The 20,969-nt window shown below is 41.7% G+C and overlaps 1 protein-coding gene across 1 annotated transcript in view; it reads right to left on the bottom strand.

Annotated features, from left to right (window-relative positions):
* LOC106579414 (pro-neuregulin-3, membrane-bound isoform) overlaps positions 1-20,969 on the bottom strand; it is a 442,960-nt gene that overhangs the window by 114,805 nt on the left and 307,186 nt on the right. The window contains exon 3 of the mRNA XM_045702613.2: positions 1,797-1,870. Coding sequence (XP_045558569.2) covers positions 1,797-1,870 — 74 coding nt within the window. The remainder of the gene's footprint in view (positions 1-1,796; positions 1,871-20,969) is intronic.

The following is a 20,969-nucleotide window of genomic DNA, read 5'->3' as shown; positions in this document are numbered from 1 at the left end:
TACTTCACTAATCAGTGCAGATAGAGCAGCTTGCTATGGAGCGGGTAAGTGATTTAAACTGTATAGGAAAGTCGTTAAGAGCAAGTTGTACTTTGCCATAACAGCATGGTTTAATCATAATGAAAGACAAACGCACCCACTGTGCTGCCAGTCACAGTGTAGGGTGCAAGATGAAACTGAAATGTTGCAGGTGAGGGGAGACCGTGAGAGGATGGAGGAAGCTTGTCTTTGTGAGCTGGGCTTCTTGTTATGACTTACATTATCTGAATTAGGCCCAACGAATTATACCTACACAGGAGCGGCTTCTATGGAGGAACTTTGAATGTCTTAGAACTTCCAAGTTGGTTTAACGTTAGCTAGCTAACACGCTTGTGTGTGCAGAGCAGCACTAGAATTAAAAACAAGTCTTACCCTTTTGCAGTTAATAAATTCAATGTGAAACATAATAACTATAGTATCCTTAACTACAGTAGCATTGAAAAAGTTAATCCATTCTTTTAAACGTCTCTCCCTATTTTCTGAATCATGCTTGTAATGTTGTCTCTAGGCTACAGTAACCTATTCTTCAGAGGAGAGAGGCAGGTAGCCTACACGCACACCCACTAACAAAAATGTTCAGCTAGCAGGCAGAGGCTGGAATAAGTTTCCAAGTGACTTAGTGAGTGCTTTGCATAGGCATTTTGTAAGGATTTTTGTGGGACTGTACAAAAAATGCCTGGAATGTAAAATAACATTATTAACCAGTTCCCATGCTTTTAAAATAACGGTTCTGTTACAGAACACTATAGATCGCTTTCGTTTCAAATTCTGTTCCTCAAATAATGTAGTTATTTTCTGTTTTTCAGTTCCGTTCCCTGAACCGGTTCAAATCCTTGGTACTAACTAAACTGTAATGAGCTTTGTATTGGTTTCAAGTTAGTGTGATGGCCACATCTACTTTCTCAATTCTAATTCTCCAACAGAAGGACACTGCACGTGTTACACTCAAGCAATTCATACCACTTAAAAGATAAATGCAAATTAATTTGAATCCAAATTTACTAATGTACTAATCAAATGTTGATATTGTAAGGTAATGAAAATATCCATCATTCCAGAGAAAGGTAATGACATATTTTTGGCATATCAGATTTGGAATAATTTCAATGACATTGCAGCGACACTGAGTATACGCAAGTAGATAAAGTTAAACAACGATTTGATGTGTTTGTGTGTCTTCTGGCCTACACAGTTTGTGTCGCCTTTGCTGGAGGAGATAAGGTGAAGCCTGGCTCAGTAAGTTTGTATTTATCTTGACCAGAGTAATAAGGTATATATAAAAATGTAACCTTTATTTAACTAGGCAAGTCAGTTAAGAACAAATTATTATTTACAATAACGACCTACCAGGGAACAGTGGGTTAACTGCCTTGTACAGGGGCCGAATGACACATTTTTACCTTGTCAGCTCGGGGATTCAATCCCCCAACCTTTCGGTTACTGGCCCAATGCTCTAACCACCAGGCTACCTGCCACACCCCTGCATACCTGCCAACCCCCGGTAGGTAGCCTAGTGGTTAGAGCGTTGGTCCAGTAACCGAAAGGTTGCTAGATCAAATCCCCGAGCTGACAAGTTAAAAATCTGTTGTTCTGGCCCTGAACAAGGCAGTTAACCCACTGTTCCTAGGCCGTCATTGTAAATAAGAATTTGTTCTTAACTGACTTGCCTAGTTAAATAAATTACAAATAGAAGACAGATAATTCCCTAACACTCTTTTGTTTTAACTTTTCTGCAGGATCAATAGAGGAAGACGTACTTGGGTCAGATAAGATGGAGTCCGTCTTGGGTACGAACTGGTCACAGCGTAGTCCATGGTAACCCTCTTTACACCTGCAACAGAGATAACAGAGATCAATATCCAGGGTCTATGGAGGAAAAACACCCTCTCACAACATGCATGTGCGTAGAGTGGGTAGAGTCAGAGTTATTTTAGTCATTTACCAGGCACTCGAATCCAGAGCGACTAACAATCATTGCATTCAACTAAAGTAGGCAAAACAACTACATTTCACGATCATTGCAAGTATAACCTTCTTGAAAACTAGCCACTATCTGCCAAATCAGTGCTAGAGAGGTTGGAAGAGAATATACGTGCAAGTACAAGTTTATGTATAGCATATGTATGTCCATCTTCAAAGGAAACAAAGGAGAGAAAGAAGACATTCAAGAAGATTCAAATTGTGGTGGAAAAGATTCAGAGACTGGAGGGAGAGAGGGAGAGTAAACTCATATTGGAGGACGAGTATGCTAATGAGGATGGGAAGAAAGAGAGAAAAGAAGAGAAGAGGGCAGTTTGGCCCATCCTAAGCAGTACCTGCAACCCACTGATAGCACAGTCCTGACAGTAATGTTATGTACCAGTGAAGGTATTGGAAGGACTGGGATTGATATACTCTCTCTCATCCAGACCTGGGTTCAAAAAGTATTTGTTTCCTTCTACTCTTGATTGAGCTCGTATGGCACAACGTTATCAATGGAATAGTCCCAAATGTGCACACCCAGGCAGGCTCAAACACTCCAGGCAGGCTCAATCAAGCACTGAAAGGTGAACTTACAGCGTTTTAACTACTTTGCAGATATGAAACAGACAACAATATCAGAAAAATATATACAATTTGCAGTTTATGCTTCAAAACCAACTTTATAAGCGGTTTTAAAAATAGGTTCTATTTGACTCAAAATTCCATGACGTTCAGTGAGGCATTGTTGGCAGAATACAGTTGAAGTCGGAAGTTTACATACACTTAGGTTGGAGTCATTAAAACTCATTTTTCAACCACTCCACAAATTTCTTGTTAACAAACTCTAGTTTTGGCAAGTCAGTTAGGACATCTACATTGTGCATGACACAAGTAATTTTTCCAACAATTGTTTACAGATCGATTATTTCACTTATAATTCACTGTATCACAATTCCAGTGGGTCAGAAGTTTACATACACTAAGTTGACTGTGCCTTTAAACAGCTTGAAAAATTCCAGAAAATGATGTCATGGCTTTAGAAGCTTCTGATAGGCTATTCGACATCATTGAGTCAATTGGAGGTGCACCTGTGGATGTATTTCAAGGCCACCTTCAAACACAGTGCCTCTTTGCTTGACATCATGGGAAAATCAAAATAAATCAGCCAAGAGATTCATCCTTGGGAGCAATTTCCAAACACCTGAAGGTACCACGTTCATCTGTACAAACAATAGTACGCAAGTATAAACACCATGGGACCACGCAGCCGTCATACTGCTCAGGATGGAGACGCATTCTGTCTCCTAGAGATGAACATACTTTGGTGCGAAAAGTGCAAATCAATCCCAGAACAACAGCAAAGGACCTTGTGAAAATGCTTGCGGAAACAGGTACAAAAGTATCTATATCCACATTAAAATGAGTTCTATATCGACATAACCTGAAAGGTCGCTGAGCCAAGGAAGAAGCCACTGCTCCAAAACCGCAATAAAAAAAGCCAGACTTCGGTTTTCAACTGCACATGGGGACAAAGATTGCACTTTCTGGAGAAATATCCTCTGATCTGATGAAAAAAAATAGAACAGTTTCTGCAGCATTGAAGGTCCCCAAGAACACAGTGGCCTCCATTATTCCTAAATGGAAGAAGTTTGGAACCACCAAGACTCTTCCTAGAGCTGGCCGCCCGGCCAAACAGAGGAATCAGGGGAGAAGGGCCTTGGTCAGGGAGGTGACCAAGAACCTGATAGTCACTCTGACAGAGCTTCAGCGTTCCTCTGTGGAGATGGGAGAACCTTCCAGAAGGATAACCATCGCTGTAGCACTCCACCAATCAGGCCTTTATGGTACAGTGGCCAGAATTAAGCCACTCCTCAGTAAAAGGCACATGACAGCCCGCTTGGAATTTGCCAAAAGGCACCTAAAGGACTCTCAGACCATGAAAAATAAGATTGTCTGGTCTGATGAAACCAAGATTGAACTCTTTGGCCTGAATGCCAAGCGTTGCATCTGGAGGAAACCTGGCGTCATCCCTACAATGAAGCATGGTGGTGGCAGTATCATGCTGTGGGGATGCTGCAGGGACTGAGAGACTAGTTAGGATTAAGGGAAAGATGAACAGAGCAAAGTACAGAGAGATCCTTGATGAAAACCTGCTCCAGAGTGCTCAGGACCTCGGGCAGAGGTGAAGGTTCGCCTTCCAACAGGACAACGAATGTCCTTGAGCTGTCCAGCCAGAGCCCAGACTTGAACCCGATCTAACATCTGCGGAGAGAACTGAAAATAGCTGTGCATTAATACTCCCCATCCAACCTGACAGAGCTTGAGAGGATCTGCAGAGAAGAATGGGAGAAACTCCCCAAATACAGGTGTGCCAAGCTTGTAGCGTCATACCCAAGAAGAATTGAGGCTGTAATCGTTGCCAAAGGTGATTCAACAAAGTACTGAGTAAAGGGTTTGAATACTTATGTAAATGTGATTTCGTTTTTTTGCATCTTAGAAATTTGCTAAAATTTCAAATAACATGTTCTTGCTTTGTCATTACGGGGTATTGTGTGTAGATTGATCAGGGGCAAAAACGATTTAAGAAATTTTAGAATAAGGCTGTAACATAAAAAATGTGGAAAAAGTGAAGGGGTCTGAATATTTTCTGAATACACTGAATTTGCATATAGGCCGACTGTAGCTCTGATTGGCTATGGCGCACCGGTCAGCGTAGACTCCGGTCCTGGACAGGATATATGTTTTTTTTAATTTTTTTATTTACTGCAGTGTCTATTACTTATCTAAACGAACAGCCGCTTTCCCATTCTATATTGCTATAGAATTTTCACAAATTCCTTACTATACGTCATTCCCAAACATACTATACATTTATGAAAACCTGAAAATGACCATATCTAATTTATCTGATTGTCAGAAAAAAAAGGTGTCATATTCTTCCTGGGGGTGTATATCAACAGATTTTAAAAACATTCCATGTTGCTTAAATGCTGTGAGTTCCACTTTAAAATACTATTTGAACCCAGGTCTGCAGGCCTCGTGCTGTTACAGTAGATCTACGAGAGACACTTCAGGAGACATTTGACTTCACATGATTCAGTTTTGTGAGATTTTAGGTTTTCCTCAAGCAATACGTTTCGGTTCTATGCCTCCGCTGAGCGTGTGTCAAATAAATCTATTTTAGCTCAATGACATGAGTTCTGGCTCTTTTTTACATATTCATATTTTTAGATGACCCTTTGGCCAAGCACCCATATGATGACCTAAGTTGCTCAGTACCGCAACGCATTCCGATTTATAAATGAATTTGTTATTTTCCCTGAGCGACATCCACATGCTGACTGACACACACACACACACACACACACACACACACACACACACACACACACACACACACACACACACACACACACACACACACACACACACACACACACACACACACACACACACGCACACACACAGAGAGATGTTTCAGTTTTGTACTTTCCTCAGTTTGTGCCAAATAAATGTACAGAACTGGATGATGTGTTGGATATCCATTTTTTTCTCCATTCATTTATATTTCGGGTTAGCCTTTAGCTCAGCATAAGCACACATATGGCTTGTAGACTTAGTTGAGCATGCTCTGTATCTGTTATATTCTTTTCCTCAAGAGCAGCAGACACACTTTGTGTTAACAGTCATTGAGTTGGTCCAACATCACCACCAACTCCAAATGCTTCTCCTTCAAACATGACACTGCAAGGATTTTCCTCAGACAGAGCTATTTGTTTGAAATTCATGGCAACAGGCACTATTTTCATTGTGTTTGTTCTACAAAATGGAAACCAGTTGGTTGCATGTATACTGTGTCCGTCAAACGAGACACCCAATCAACATATTCAGTGACGTCCTGCTGTAATATTTGTTACAGTTTTATTTAGATTGTACTGAAACAAATTAATTAACATTTCTTATGGGTTTGGTCTTATGGGTTTGGGTACCTAATCTTTGATTAAAAAAATGCCCAGTCAAACCATAGACCATACACAATCAATGCATTAACAAGACCGGCCTGTCAAAATCATTGGCAGCATCTTAGTTCCATTCACCTAGGATACTTGAGAAAATGTTCTCTCTCTCCTTCAAACATTGATTTGCGACTAATGTATAACAAAGTGTATAAGAAAGTGCCGTAACCAGTCCGTTTGATTCAACTCAAATTAGATTTTGACCCCAAAAAGTACCACACAAATCAATTGGATTCAACTAAGATTTGATTCGAACCTTTGATGGAATTTCATTGGGCCTAATGTCTACTTTTTTCTAGTCTTGTTTTGACAGACAACCGTCCAACCTCAGTGGTCTGCCTGCTTCTGAGGTGGGAACTGGGGATCCAATGGCTCAGTGGGTAAGAGCATATTGCAGGGCCACTCTGAATATATTATGTGTCATTGTCAATGTTTTGTAAGACGCTTTGGATGAAAGCTTATTGACTGTTTTTCCACATGAATGCAAATATGTAAAGGCATTTCAGTTGGTATGACCCTGGCTGGTATGAATTATACCTGGTATATTGTGGATATAATGGGCACTTTCTGGTACTTATATCAAATAATTAAATGTAATGGTAATAGCCTGGTTCAAGGCTACCTTTATTGGGTAGACAGGGCAAACATATTGGTTATTTGTACAGTATTACTATTAAACTATAGTGAATTTCATTGAAAAGAAACAAAAAAGGGATGACTTAAGTAAACACCAAATTAGCGGACTATATAAAAATGTGTTACCCAGATTGCTTTTGTTATACACATAAAGCACGCTATCATGGCACCAGGAGGCATGAAAGAGTATTTGCGTCTCACATTTTCCTGTTTCTAGTCACACCTTCCTACCCTCTCTGTGCTGAAATGCCTCGTTAGCATTCTGAGTCACAACTCAAATGTCTGTCTGGCTATCTGGTTATCTCCACTCTCCTTTTGTTTTGTCTCAATCTCTCCCCCTCTGTCTCTGTCTCTGTGTCATTATGAAACAAGCTGACATCCTTCAATATGATTCAAGCAATGCTTTGTAGACAAATGTGTTTGTGCGAATGTGCGAGTCGATTGTGTGCTTGAATACGATAAAGGATGTGCATGATGATGACTGTGCGTGAGTATGTTTAGTGGTTGGACGATTGATACCGGAGCTCCGATGCAGTTTTCGAAGCACTACTGATCTGATACAATGTACCGATGCTCATTTCAAAGTAACATTATCAAGTGATCAATAACGTCCGAAGATTTGGTTGATACAAACTGTGTGTTGCAAAATGCGAGATCCCACTGATTTCACCGTGGTTCTGGTCCTTTCTGGTTGCTTTCAAAGACCGACCTTTACTGGACACCATACTGTACTTAGAAACCAAGTTAGGATTTGTTCGAATTTCTGCATTGAACAGTAGCACAGCAGGTAGAGTCAGGAACACTCAGAGACGACAGGGTATGGGGTCGAGTCCTGGTAAAGGCACTCTATTTGGAGATAGTTTTATGTTAAACCACACTTTCTGCCCATGGTTGAAATTCGTTATTTTATTTGGTATTTTATAAACTTCTGTTTTAAGCAACCTGAATAATGCCATAGAATTACAGTTTTTCCAAAATAGTCAACTTAAAGGCAATTGTTTTAGCCTTATGTAAAATACAAACCTGTTATTCTAACTGATTGTAGGCTATTAACACCAGCGACTAAACACTGTGCCATGGAGTTTGATGAATATTGTGTGGAAAAAACGTCTATTTATATTTATTGATGACCAGTAGATGTCACTAATGTGCGTTGTGTTAAAAGCTCAGAGTAATTCATTGTTTTTCAGAAAGACAATTTCCTATCGTTATGTGTGTGTCTGTGTGCATATTTATAAGAAAAAGTGTGTGTGAGAGAGAGAGAGAGAGAGAGAGAGAGAGAGAGAAGGGTTTCTATTTGCCGGTTATTAACAGCTTTTGGTAGATAAAAAAATAAAAAGCCAATAAATAAAATTGTTGCTGGCCAAATTGACCGGGATAAAAAACAATCCCATTGCAAAATAATGTTTTTTCTTCATTGAGTTTATCATATGCTTCCCAGTCGAAACAGTTTCATTCGTTTTGGTGTTCAGCAGACGGACAACTAGTTTTCATGCAAATTTTTTCACTTCAGAGATACTGCACCAAACATCTAAGATCAAAAATGTTGCGAATATGACCTTCTCTGCAAAATTGACAAAAATAATGACAGATCTCTTGATTTATCTTGACTATTTTAGGAAAACGTAAATGTATGTTGTTGTGTACGCCGTTTCAAGAGGGACAAACAGTAATATAACCAAATGTATTTTTAAGGGAATATGCGAGGCACATTCGCTACGCCTAGCCAAGTTCTGGTAGGAGCAAACTGAACCTAGTATTTCTAGGTCTTTAGTGTGTAGCCCAAACCGTTCTGACGCTACAGTCAGAAGTTGGCACATCGGCGGTACCGACTTGTGGGAGTTGGAGAGCAAAGCGGAGAACACTCTCGTGTTCGTGAGAATTTAATCTTTCCATAGAGGGGTCATATGTAGCCCAAATGGTTCGGACACTACAGACGTTTTTGTGAAAATACTGATTTTTGGGATATTTCCTAGTCTGACAACATCGTTGTAGCTCTGCCACCTTCCACCGCAGATGCAGATATCTCTAGCTCAAACAGACTTTTATGGAATTTTTTATTACACTAATTACATTTCCAAGGGGGTGCAGACTAGACAATATCAAACAGAGTGCATTTTCAATTTGTTGGAGCTGTAGTGCTAACTTTCTATAGTGCTTTTACCACCACATGCTAGAGTCGGGGAGAAATATAACTCTTTGTCTGGGCATGGGAAGCAGGGATGGGGAATACTCCTTCGACACTAATTACCACCTAGCTCATTAATTAGCAACTGAGTAAAATGGATGAAGGTTTATGGTAGCAAGGGGGAGGTTCAAGAGGAAGGAAGAATGGGACTGGGAATGGAAGGGCTTGATGTTCAGTCAATCCGCTGCCCCTCCTGCCATGCAGTCATTCCAGTACATCCCCTTTTCTAACCTTATGGGTGCACTGTAGGGAACAGGGTGCTGTTTAGGACATGGTCCGTCTATCAAGTACTGAGCTGAAGATACTAGCACATTTATACTTGGCTCATATAGACATGGCTCACATGTCACTTAGGACTGTACACGTTAAGAATATAGGGTTTCTCAAGGATGCCTTTGCAGTTCAGAAAAGGGTTATTTTCTTTTAGTGATAATTAAAATGTAGGGCCGGCAGCTCATTAGAGTGTTTTGGGGTGTGATTTTCTTATAGCGCATTTCTGTGCAACCGCGAGTAAGAGTGTCATTCTGTTGTAAATGGCACCCTGTTTCCTGAATGGCACCCTGTGTCCTGGCCAAAGGAAGTGTGCTATATAGGGAATAGGGTGCTATTTGGGATGCAACCCAGTCTTCTTACTTATTGCCATACATACACTACCGTTCAAATGTTTTGGGTCACTTAGACATGATGCTGACCTTCTAGGCAGAGTTCCTCTGTCCAGTGTCTGTGTTCTTTTGCCCATCTTAATCTTTTATTTTTATTGGCCAGTCTGAGATAATTAACACTGGAGTGATAGATGAGCAGATGATGATGTGCAAGTAGAAATACTGTTGTAAGGGTGTAAGTGCAGAAAAGTAAATAAAAACAATATGGGGATGAGGTAGGTAGATTGGGTGGGCTAATTACAGATGGGCTATGTACAGCTGCAGCGATCGGTTAGCTGCTCAGATAGCTGATGTTTAAAGTTAATGAGGGAAATATAAGTCTCCAGCTTCAGCAATTTTTGCAATTCGTTCCAGTCATTGGCAGCAGAGAACTGGAAGGAAAGGTGGCCAAAGGAGGTGTTGGCTTTGGGGATGGCCAGTGAAATATACCTGCTGGAGCGGTGCTACGGGTGGGTGTTGATATCGGACCAGTGAGCTGAGATAAGGTGGAGCTTTACCTAGCATCGACTTATAGATGACCTGGAGCCAGTGGGTCTGGCGATAAATATGTAGTGAGGGCCAGCCGACTAGAGCATACAGGTCGCAGTGGTGGGTGTTATAAGGGGCTTTGGTAACAAAACGGATGGCACTGTGATAGTTTGCATCCAGTTTGCTGAGTAGAGTATTGGATGATATTTTGTAAACGACATTGCCGAAGTCGAGGATCTGTAGGATAGTCAGTTTTACGAGGGTATGTTTGGCGGCGTGAGTGAAGGAGGCTTTATTGCGATTCTAGATTTAATTTTGGATTGGAGATGTTTAATATGAGTCTGGAAGGAGAGTTTACAGTCTAGCCAGACACCTAGGTATTTGTAGTGGTCCACATATTCTAAGTTAGAACCGTCCAGAGTAGTGATGCTAGTCGGGCAGGCGGGTGTGGGCAGCGAACGGTGGAAAAGCATGCATTTGGTTTTACTAGCATTTACAGTGGGGGGAAAAGTATTTGATCCCCTGCTGATTTTGTACGTTTGCCCACTGAGAAAGAAAGGATCAGTCTATCATTTTAATGGTAGGTTTATTTGAACAGTGAGAGACAGAATAACAACAAAAATATCCAGAAAAACGCATGTCAAAAATGTTATAAATTGATTTGCATTTTAATGAGGGAAATAAGTATTTGAACCCCTCTCAATCAGAAAGATTTCTGGCTCCTAGGTGTCTGTTATACAGGTAACGAGCTGAGATTAGGAGCATACTCTTAACCTGTTGGGTCTAGGGGGCAGCATTTGCACGTCTGGATAAAAAAAATGTACCCGATTTAATCTGGTTACTAATCCTACCCAGTAACTAGAATATGCATATACTTATTATATATGGATAGAAAACACTCTAAAGTTTCCAAAACTGTTTGAATGGTGTCTGTGAGTATAACAGAACTCATTTGGCAGGCAAAACCCTGAGACATTTTCTGACAGGAAGTGGATACCTGATGTGTTGTATTGACTTTAAACCTATCCCATTGAAAAACACAGGGGTTTAGGAATATTTTGGCACTTCCTATTGCTTCCACTAGATGTCACCAGCCTTTACAAAGTGTTTTGAGTCTTCTGGAGGGAGATCTGACCGAACAAGAGCCATGGAACGGTGATGTCCCATTAGACACCTGGCGCGCTACTTCATGTTGGGTACCCTCGTTCCAATACGTTATAAAAGGCTATGCATTCGTCCACCTTGAATATTATTCATGTTCTGGTTAAAAAAGGCCCTAATGATTTATGCTATACAACGTTTGACATGTTTGAACGAACGGAAATATATTTTTTCCCCTCGTTCATGACGAGAAGTCCGGCTGGCTTACATCATGTGCTAACGAGACGGAGATTTTTGGACATAAATGATGAGCTTTTTTGAACAAAACTACATTCGTTATGGACCTGTGATACCTGGAAGTGACATCTGATGAAGAGAATCAAAGGTAATGGATTATTTACATAGTATTTTCGATTTTAGATCTCCCCAACATGACGTCTAGTCTGTATCGCAACGCGTATTTTTCTGGGCACAGTGCTCAGATTATTGCAAAGTGTGATTTCCCAGTAAGGTTATTTTTAAATCTGGCAAGTTGATTGCGTTCAAAAGATGTAAATCTATAATTCTTTAAATGACAATATAATATTTTACCAATGTTTTCTAATTTTAATTATTTAATTTGTGACGCTGACTTGACTGCCGGTTATTGGAGGGAAACGATTTCCTCAACATCAATGCCATAGTAAAACGCTGTTTTTGTATATAAATATGAACTTGATAGAACTAAAAATGCATGCATTGTCTAACATAATGTCCTAGGAGTGTCATCTGATGGAGATTGTAAAAGGTTAGTGTATCATTTTAGCTGGTTTTATGGTTTTGGTGACCCTGTCTTTGACTTGACAAAACATTACACACAACTCTTGTAAATGTACTGTCCTAACATACTCTAAATTTATGCTTTCGCCGTAAAACCTTTTTGAAATCGTAAAACGTGGTTAGATTAAGGAGATGTTTATCTTTCAAATGGTGTAACATAGTTGTATTTTTGAAAAATTTGAATTTTGACATTTATTTGGATTCAAATTTGCCGCTCTTGAAATGCACCTGCTGTTGATGGAGTGCACCACAGGTGGCACGCTAGCGTCCCACCTAGCCCCAAGAGGTTAAAGCGAGTGCTCCTAACCGCAGCTTGTTACCTGTAAAAAAGACACCTGTCCACAGAAGCAATCAATAAATCAGATTCCAAACTCTCCACCATGGCCAAGACCAAAGAGCTCTCCAAGGATGTCAGGGACAAGATTGTAGACCTACACAAGGCTGGAATGGGCTACAAGACCATCGCCAAGCAGCTTGGTGAGAAGGTGATAACATTTGGTGCGATTATTCGCAAATGGAAGAAACACAAAAGAACTGTCAATCTCCCTCGGCCTGGGGCTCCATGCAAGATCTCACCTCGTGGAGTTGCAATGATCATGAGAACGGTGAGGAATCAGCCCAGAACTACACGGGAGGATCTTGTCAATGATCTCAAGGCAGCTGGGACCATAGTCACCAAGAAAACAATTGGTAACACACTACGCCGTGAAGGACTGAAATCCTGCAGCGCCCGCAATGTCCCCCTGCTCAAGAAAGCACATATACATGCCATATTCCAGCATGACAATGACCCAAAACACACGGCCAAGGCAACAAAGGAGTGGCTCAAGAAGAAGCACATTAAGGTCCTGGAGTGGCCTAGCCAGTCTCCAGACCTTAATCCCATAGAACATCTGTGGAGGGAGCTGAAGGTTCGAGTTGCCAAACGTCAGCCTCGAAACCTTAATGACTTGGAGAAGATCTGCAAAGAGGAGTGGGACAAAATCCCTCCTGAGATGTGTGCAAACCTGGTGGCCAACTACAAGAAACGTCTGACCTCTGTGATTGCCAACAAGGGTTTTGCCACCAAGTACTAAGTCATGTTTTGCAGAGGGGTAAAATACTTATTTCCCTCATTAAAATGCAAACCATTTTATAACATTTTTGACATGCGTTTTTCTGGATTTTTTGTTGTTATTCTGTCTCTCACTGTTCAAATAAACCTACTATTAAAATTATAGACTGATCATTTCTTTGTAAGTGGGCAAACGTACAAAATCAGCAGGGGATCAAATACTTTTTTCCCCCACTGTAAGAGCAGTTGGAGACCACGGAAGGAGTGTTGTATGGCATTGAAGCTCATTTGGAGGTTAGTTAACACAGTGTCCAAGGAAGGGCCTGATGTATACAGAATGGTGTAGGGCCAGTTTGCTCTGTTCTGTGAAGGGAGTAGTACACAGCGTTGTATGAGATCTTCAGTTTCTTGGCAATTTCTCATATGGAATAGCCTTCATTTCTCAGAGCAAGAATAGACTGACGAGTTTTAGAAGAAAGGTTTTTGTTTCTGGCCATTTTGAGCCTGTAATCGAAACCACAAATGCTGATGCTCCAGATATTCAACTAGTCTAAAGAAGGCCAGTTTTATTGCTTCTTTAATCAGTACAACAGTTTTCAACTGTGCTAACATAATTGCAAAAGGGTTTTCTAATGATCAATTAGCCATCTAAAATGATAAACGTGATTAGCTAACACAACGTGCCATTGGAACACAGGAGTGATGGTTGCTGATAATGGGCCTCTGTATGCCTATGTAGATTTTCCAATAGAAATGGCCATTTCCAGCTACAATAGTCAGTTACAACATTAACAATGTCTACACTGTATTTCTGATCAATTTGATATAGTTTTAATGGACAAAAAATGTTATTTTCTTTCACTAACAAGGACATTTCTAAGTGACCCCAAACTTTTGAATGGTAGTGTTCATATTCATTTGTGTCTATTGCAGCATTGGGTCGGGGGAGAGCATCGAGCTTAACCTATGTTTCTAATGACATTGACGGATGGCCCTGTGTGGACTGTTTACATGAGAGAGTGATGGTGATGGCGAGGGTGAACTAGCAGTATCCGTGCCCGAAACTCAAACACTGTGCAGAGCAAGATGGGTTCTTTAAGGAATATCAATAGTGCTTCTTTAAGTTATATGCTGTGTCTCAAATACCTTTTTTTCACTTGTTCCTTCTAAACTGCGCGCCGTGCAGAAATATGAGCCTACAGAGAGAAGCAAGAGATTGAACTTCCAGAACTTTCTAGAGCAGTGGTCACCAACCGGTTGATCGCGTTCGACTGGTCGATCTCCAAGGCATTCCTTGTCGATTGCCAAACATTTCTGTAAAAAATCCAACGTTGGGGGGCTCTGCTGAGCAGCAACTTGTGAAGACGCGTTTTCTCTCGGTGCACCTGTCCAGGAATTACAATTTACTATTAATACTTCACCGACACCTGCCCTACCGCGTTAATTTTATAACATTTAGTTAGGAATCAAATCACATTTTTTTCCCCTGAAATTTTTGGCCTTTTCATCATAAAATGTTGGCAACGAGTCACAAAAGAGCAGGCCTCTAATAAATCCTCAGGCTCACCGAACACTGACACAGACTCTGATCCCCCCGACCTAGCCAAGGTAATGGCGGCTATCATTAAGTCTGAACAGACTGTGCTGGCTAAGGTGGAGTCACTATTCACTGACCTATCTGCACAAATAGCTACTCTCGCCACCAAGGTCAACACAAAGAACGACTCCGTTAAAGACTTGGAGTAACAGGACAACTGTCTGAATAGCCTGGAAGGCGGCGCAAATACTTACTCCGACAAAGTGGTGACAATGGAAGAGCAAGTCACCTGGCTATCATCAGATGTCATCAAATTCTCTTCCAAGGTCGAGGACCTCGAGAACAGACCACGCCGGGGGAACAGTCGCATTTTCGGTGTGAGATTGCAGCCTACCCTGTTCATAGCTAAACTGCTTCAGGAAATTCTAGGCCTCGATTAAGCCCCCATCCTTGACCGTGCGCACAGAAGCTGACAGTCTGCACCGAAGAATGGGCCCAGACCGATGTAGCCGCCCAGACCCATCCTAGTCAAATTACACTACTTTCAGGAAAAGGAGGATGTCCTCCGTAAGGCATCACAAGGCCAGAAGTTTGGCATTTACCCAAACTACACAGCGGCAGTAATGAAGAAGTCAGCCTTCAATGAGGTAAGGGGGCTCCTACATCGCTGTCTGGACACCAAGTTTGGCATTCCCTACCCAGCAATGCTGAAGATCACTACTCTCTCCGGCGAGCAGAAGACATCCGTGGACCCAACCAGGGCCAAAGAAAACATTGTTGTGCACCTACATCCACAGGAGAACAGGTGACATAGGAATAACTAGCCATTGTAGGCCCATTCTTTGCCCCTGGCCCTACACTAGCCATGCTAATGTGAATAAGGACCAACTAGTGAACTCATATCTTAATAAGAAAGTGCCTCCCCCCTGTTGCCAAAAAAGGACAATTATTCTTCCAGTAACTTAATGTGATGAATAATGATGGTAGGCATATGGTCTCACAAGGACAATACAGTTTGAATAGTATTTTATTTACAGTACATGGCACAATTCGCTTTTACCAACTAGCTGCAGCTGGACAGCCTCGGCGATAGGTGGCACGATACTAATTAGCCTAGTCGCTACCTAAGGCTAACCACTGAGCTCTCTATTTCCATGCCTTAATAGGATACCCCACTAAAATACTGTGGAACATATACCTCCTTTAATATATATATATAATATATATATATATACAACTGCTCAAAAAAATAAAGGGAACACTTAAACAACACAATGTAACTCCAAGTCAATCACACTTCTGTGAAATCAATCTGTCCACTTAGGAAGCAACACTGATTGACAATAAATGTTGCATGCTGTTGTGCAAATGGAATAGACAACAGGTGGAAATTATAGGCAATTAGCAAAACACCCCCAATAAAGGAGTGGTTCTGCAGGTGGTGACCACAGACCACTTCTCAGTTCCTATGCTTACTGGCTGATGTTTTGGTCACTTTTGAATGCTGGCGGTGCTTTCACTCTAGTGGTAGCATGAGACGGAGTCTACAACCCACACAAGTGGCTCAGGTAGTGCAGCTCATCCAGGATGGCACATCAATGCGAGCTGTGGCAAGAAGGTTTGCTGTGTCTGTCAGCGTAGTGTCCAGAGCATGGAGGCGCTACCAGGAGACAGGCCAGTACATCAGGAGACGTGGAGGAGGCCGTAGGAGGGCAACAACCCAGCAGCAGGACCGCTACCTCCGCCTTTGTGCAAGGAGGAGCAGGAGAAGCACTGCCAGAGCCCTGCAAAATGACCTCCAGCAGGCCACAAATGTGCATGTGTCTGCTCAAACGGTCAGAAACAGACTCCATGAGGGTGGTATGAGGGCCCGACGTCCACAGGTGGGGGTTGTGCTTACAGCCCAACACCGTGCAGGACGTTTGGCATTTGCCAGAGAACACCAAGATTGGCAAATTCGCCACTGGCACCCTGTGCTCTTCACAGATGAAAGCAGGTTCACACTGAGCACGTGACTGACATGACAGAGTCTGGAGACGCCGTGGAGAACGTTCTGCTGCCTGCAACATCCTCCAGCATGACCAGTTTGGCGGTGGGTCAGTCATGGTGTGGGGTGGCATTTCTTTGGGGGGCCACACAGCCCTCCATGTGCTTGCCAGAGGTAGCCTGACTGCCATTAGGTACCGAGATGAGATCCTCAGACCCCTTGTGAGACCATATGCTGCTGCGGTTGGCCCTGGGTTCCTCCTAATGCAAGACAATGCTAGACCTCATGTGGCTGGAGTGTGTCAGCAGTTCCTGCAAGAGGAAGGCATTGATGCTATGGACTGGCCCGCCCGTTCCCGAGACCTGAATCCAATTGAGCACATCTGGGACATCATGTCTCGCTCCATCCACCAACACCACGTTGCACCACAGACTGTCCAGGAGTTGGCGGATGCTTTAGTCCAGGTCTGGGAGGAGATCCCTCAGGAGACCATCCACCACCTCATCAGGAGCATGCCCAGGCGTTGTAGGGAGGTCATACAGGCACGTGGAGGCCACACACACTACTGAGCCTCATTTTGACTTGTTTTAAGGACATTACATCAAAGTTGGATCAGCCTGTAGTGTGGTTTTCCAGTTTAATTCTGAGTGTGACTCCAAATCCAGACCTCCATGGGTTGATAAATTGGATTTCCATTGATTATTTTTGTGTGATTTTGTTGTCAGCACATTCAACTATGTAAAGAAAAAAGTATTTAATAAGATTATTTCTTTCATTCAGATCTAGGATGTGTTTTTTAAGTGTTCCCTTTATTTTTTTGAGCAGTATATATATATATATATATATATATATATATATATATATGTTTAATTATCTTTCAAATATGCATATTGCATAAGATACATTGGAGAACTGAGGTGGTTCCCTTCAGAATCCCTTCCGTATGTGTAAGATTGATTATGTTCGCCCTGGATAGAGCTCTACTGAGGTTCGGTTTAACATGGTAGTATTTTGCTCTAGTTTAGGAGAGGTAGATACAGCCTTCCAACAGGGGGAAGGCCAGCATAGGGGTCCAAGGTTTTCTTCTAGGTATTTAGTTAATTTTAGCAGGTTTTTTTTCATCCTTATCTTAGACCATAGCCCTGTCTAGCTAAATATCTGCTTTCCGGACAGTGCTGAGTCACGACATGACCCGCTACTACTATCCTGTAGTGCCTATAAAAAATACATATCAACTCACATTGATGTCTTTTTACAGATCAACTGCACCCCTGACGTGTCTCATTCTATTGTGTGTTAGTCGTTAAAAGCATAGCTAAGGGGCCAAATTATTTCATAGACAGCATATGACAAAAAACAGCACACTAAATGCTTATCGAAGCTATCTCAACTCATTTTAAATGTGGACAACAGATATGCCTCTTCTTCTGAACTCTACAAAGAGAGATTGCTACACCAATCAGAATTTGACAATCTTCCCACTAAACAAACGGAGCAAGTTGTTATCTCACCAGCTTTGACAATCCGCTGATAGCAGCACCATACCTGAAATATGTGTTGCAGCTGATTTAACTTCTACCAATCCCAAAGAAATTAACAATCAATTTAAGCAATTCTTCTCTGCTCATCAAAGGCTCTTCCAGACACATCTCGTATGCATGCATTTCTAGACAATCTGGACATTCCCTGTCTCAGTTCAGATGAATAAACTAACATGGATGCCTCAATAAGTGACGATGAAGCTACTCGGGCAATCCAGTCCATGCAGAGCGGTAAAGCTCATGGGCCTGATGGCTTCCCTATTGAACTTTATAAAGCATTCTCCTCTAAACTATCCCCTATCCTTAGCTCAATGTACAATGAATTCCTTTCTAGTCAGAAACTGCCCCACACACTTACCCAGGCGGTTTTGTTTAAAAAGAACAAGAATCCCCTATACTGTGGCTCACACTGCCCTATAAACCTTTTGTGCTGAGATTATACAATTCTCACTAAGGTCTTCTCGTGCCATTTAGAGACAGTGATGCCTGATATAATTACCTCTGACCGAACCAGATTTATCGTGGACTTCAGGAAACAGCAGAGGGAGCACCCCCCTATCGACAGGACAGCAGTGGAGAAGGTGGAAAGTTTTAAGTTCCTCAGCATACACATCACAGACAAACTGAAATGGTCCACCCACACAGACAGTGTGGTGAAGAAGGCGCACAGGAGGCTGAAGAAATTTGGCTTGTCACCTAAAAACCTCACAAACTTTTACCGAGGGCATCCTGTCAGAATGTATCACCGCCTAGTAAGGCAACAGCACCGCCCACAACCGCAGGGCTCAACATAGGATGGTGCGGTCTGCAGAACGCATCACCGGAGGCAAACTACCTGCCCTCCAGGACACCTACAGCACCCGATATCACAGGAAGGCCAAAAAGATCATCAAGGACAACAACCACCCAAGCCACTGCCTGTTCACCCTGCTACCATCCAGAAGGCTAGGTCAGTGCAGGTGCATCAAAGCTGGGACCGAGAGACTGAAATATAGCTTCTATCTCAAGGCCATCAGACTGTTAAACAGCCATCACTAACACAGAGAGGCTGCTGCCTACATACAGACTTGAAATCATTGGCCACTTTAATAAATTGATCACTAGTCACTTTAACAATGCCACTTCAATGTTTACATATCTTGCATTACTCATCCCATATGTATATTCTGTATTTTATACCATCTATTGCATCTTGCCTATGTCGCTCGGTCATTGCTCATCCATATATTTATATGTATATATTCTTATTCCATCCCTTTACTTAAATTTGTGTGTATTAGGTTGTTGTTGTGGAATTGTTAGACTTCTTGATAGATATTGCTGCACTGTCGGAACTAGAAGCACAAACATTTCACTACACTCGCAATAACATCTGCTAACCATGTGTATGTGACCAATAATAGTTGATTTGATCTCAGGTAAGCAATCTTTCTATAATATGTGCCGGCTATTTAATGTTCTTTATTCTGCCCACTCAACTCTACAGCCAGAGGTTGTCATCTCTCTTGATGCTGAAAAGGCTTTTGACCGGGTTGAGTGGGAATATCTATTTACAGTACTAGAGAGATTTGGGTTTGGCCCATCATTCCTTTCCTGGGTTAAGATTTTTAACTAGTTCTCAGTGGCTTTTGTAACAATGTTACCTCAAGCTACTTCCCTCTCCATGCGAGGGCCAGGCAAGGTTGCTGTTTATCACCTTTTGTATTTGATATCGATATTGAGCCTCTTGAGGAGAGGATTAAGGGAATACTAAGGGGTGACATAACTCACAAGGTGTCCTTATATGCAGACCATCTTCTTTTATACATCTCTAACCCTGTGGAGTCTATACCCTATCACTTGGACATGCTAAAAGGTTTTGGGACACTCTCTGGTTATAAGTTAAACCTAACAAAAAATGTGCTCCTCCCCATTAATAAGTTATCAGACGGTGGTATTGGGTATGCCAATTTCCTGTTTAAGGTGGAGCATCAGGTCTCTACTTATTTGGGGATAAAGGTCACATGCTCATTTAAGGCTCTGTTTAAACACAACTTCAAAACACTCCTAGAGCGCACTAAGCAGGATTTCATAAGATGTTCATTTTTCCCATTTCATTAGCAGGTCGAATTAATTATGTTAAGATGACTGTACTACCTAGGTTTTTGTACCAAATTATTCCAATGTTTCTGCCATATTTGTTCAAACAACTGGACAGCTACATTTCCAACTTCATTTGGAATAAGTCAAATCCACTAATGAAAAAAGGTATATCCAGAGAGACCTATGCCCGCACTACTACTGGTCAGCAAATATATCTAAATGTGTTTATTGGGTTTCTACATTTTAAAACAAGGATGGTCCAACTTGGGACATCATGGAGTTACAGTCAAGCCTTCCAACTTCTCCTGTCTCGCTCCTATGCTCCCCATGGCCCATAAACCTTGGCACCCATGCTTTGAATCCCATTGTCAAGAACCCTTAAAATCTGGTCGCAATTCTGAAATCACTTTAGCCTTACAAGCATCTAATAATCTCTTCCCAGAATCGCAGATTGACACAGCATTCCAGTTCTGGCATAGGAATGGTCTGGTGTTTTTTGTGACCTATTTGTTGAATACAAATTAGTCTCATTCGATACTCTGAGGGTTGATCATAGTATTCCCAATACCCACTTTTTTAGATACCTGCAAACTCTCAGCTTTTGCAAAAACCATTTCCCTTAATTTGCACTCGAGCCTACTAAGTGTCCAGTCAAGGGGTGCTTAGCTCTTAACCTTTATCTGAAGGGAACAATCTCCAGATTATACAACATAATACAGAATATTAATCCGCCTTCCTTGGCAAATACAAAATCTGCATGGGAGCAAGACATGGGTGGCAAGATACCCGATGACATATAGCAACACAGTATTGAGTGTATCCACACCTCATAATTTTGCATAAGCATGGGCTCATTCAGTTCAACGTTTTGCACCGT

Source organism: Salmo salar, chromosome 19, assembly GCF_965601325.2.
Source record: "Salmo salar chromosome 19, fSalSal1, whole genome shotgun sequence".
NCBI classification, from domain to species: Eukaryota; Metazoa; Chordata; class Actinopteri; order Salmoniformes; family Salmonidae; genus Salmo; species Salmo salar.
Note: the sequence above shows the minus strand (reverse complement) of the source record. Positions and strands in the feature narration are given on the sequence as shown.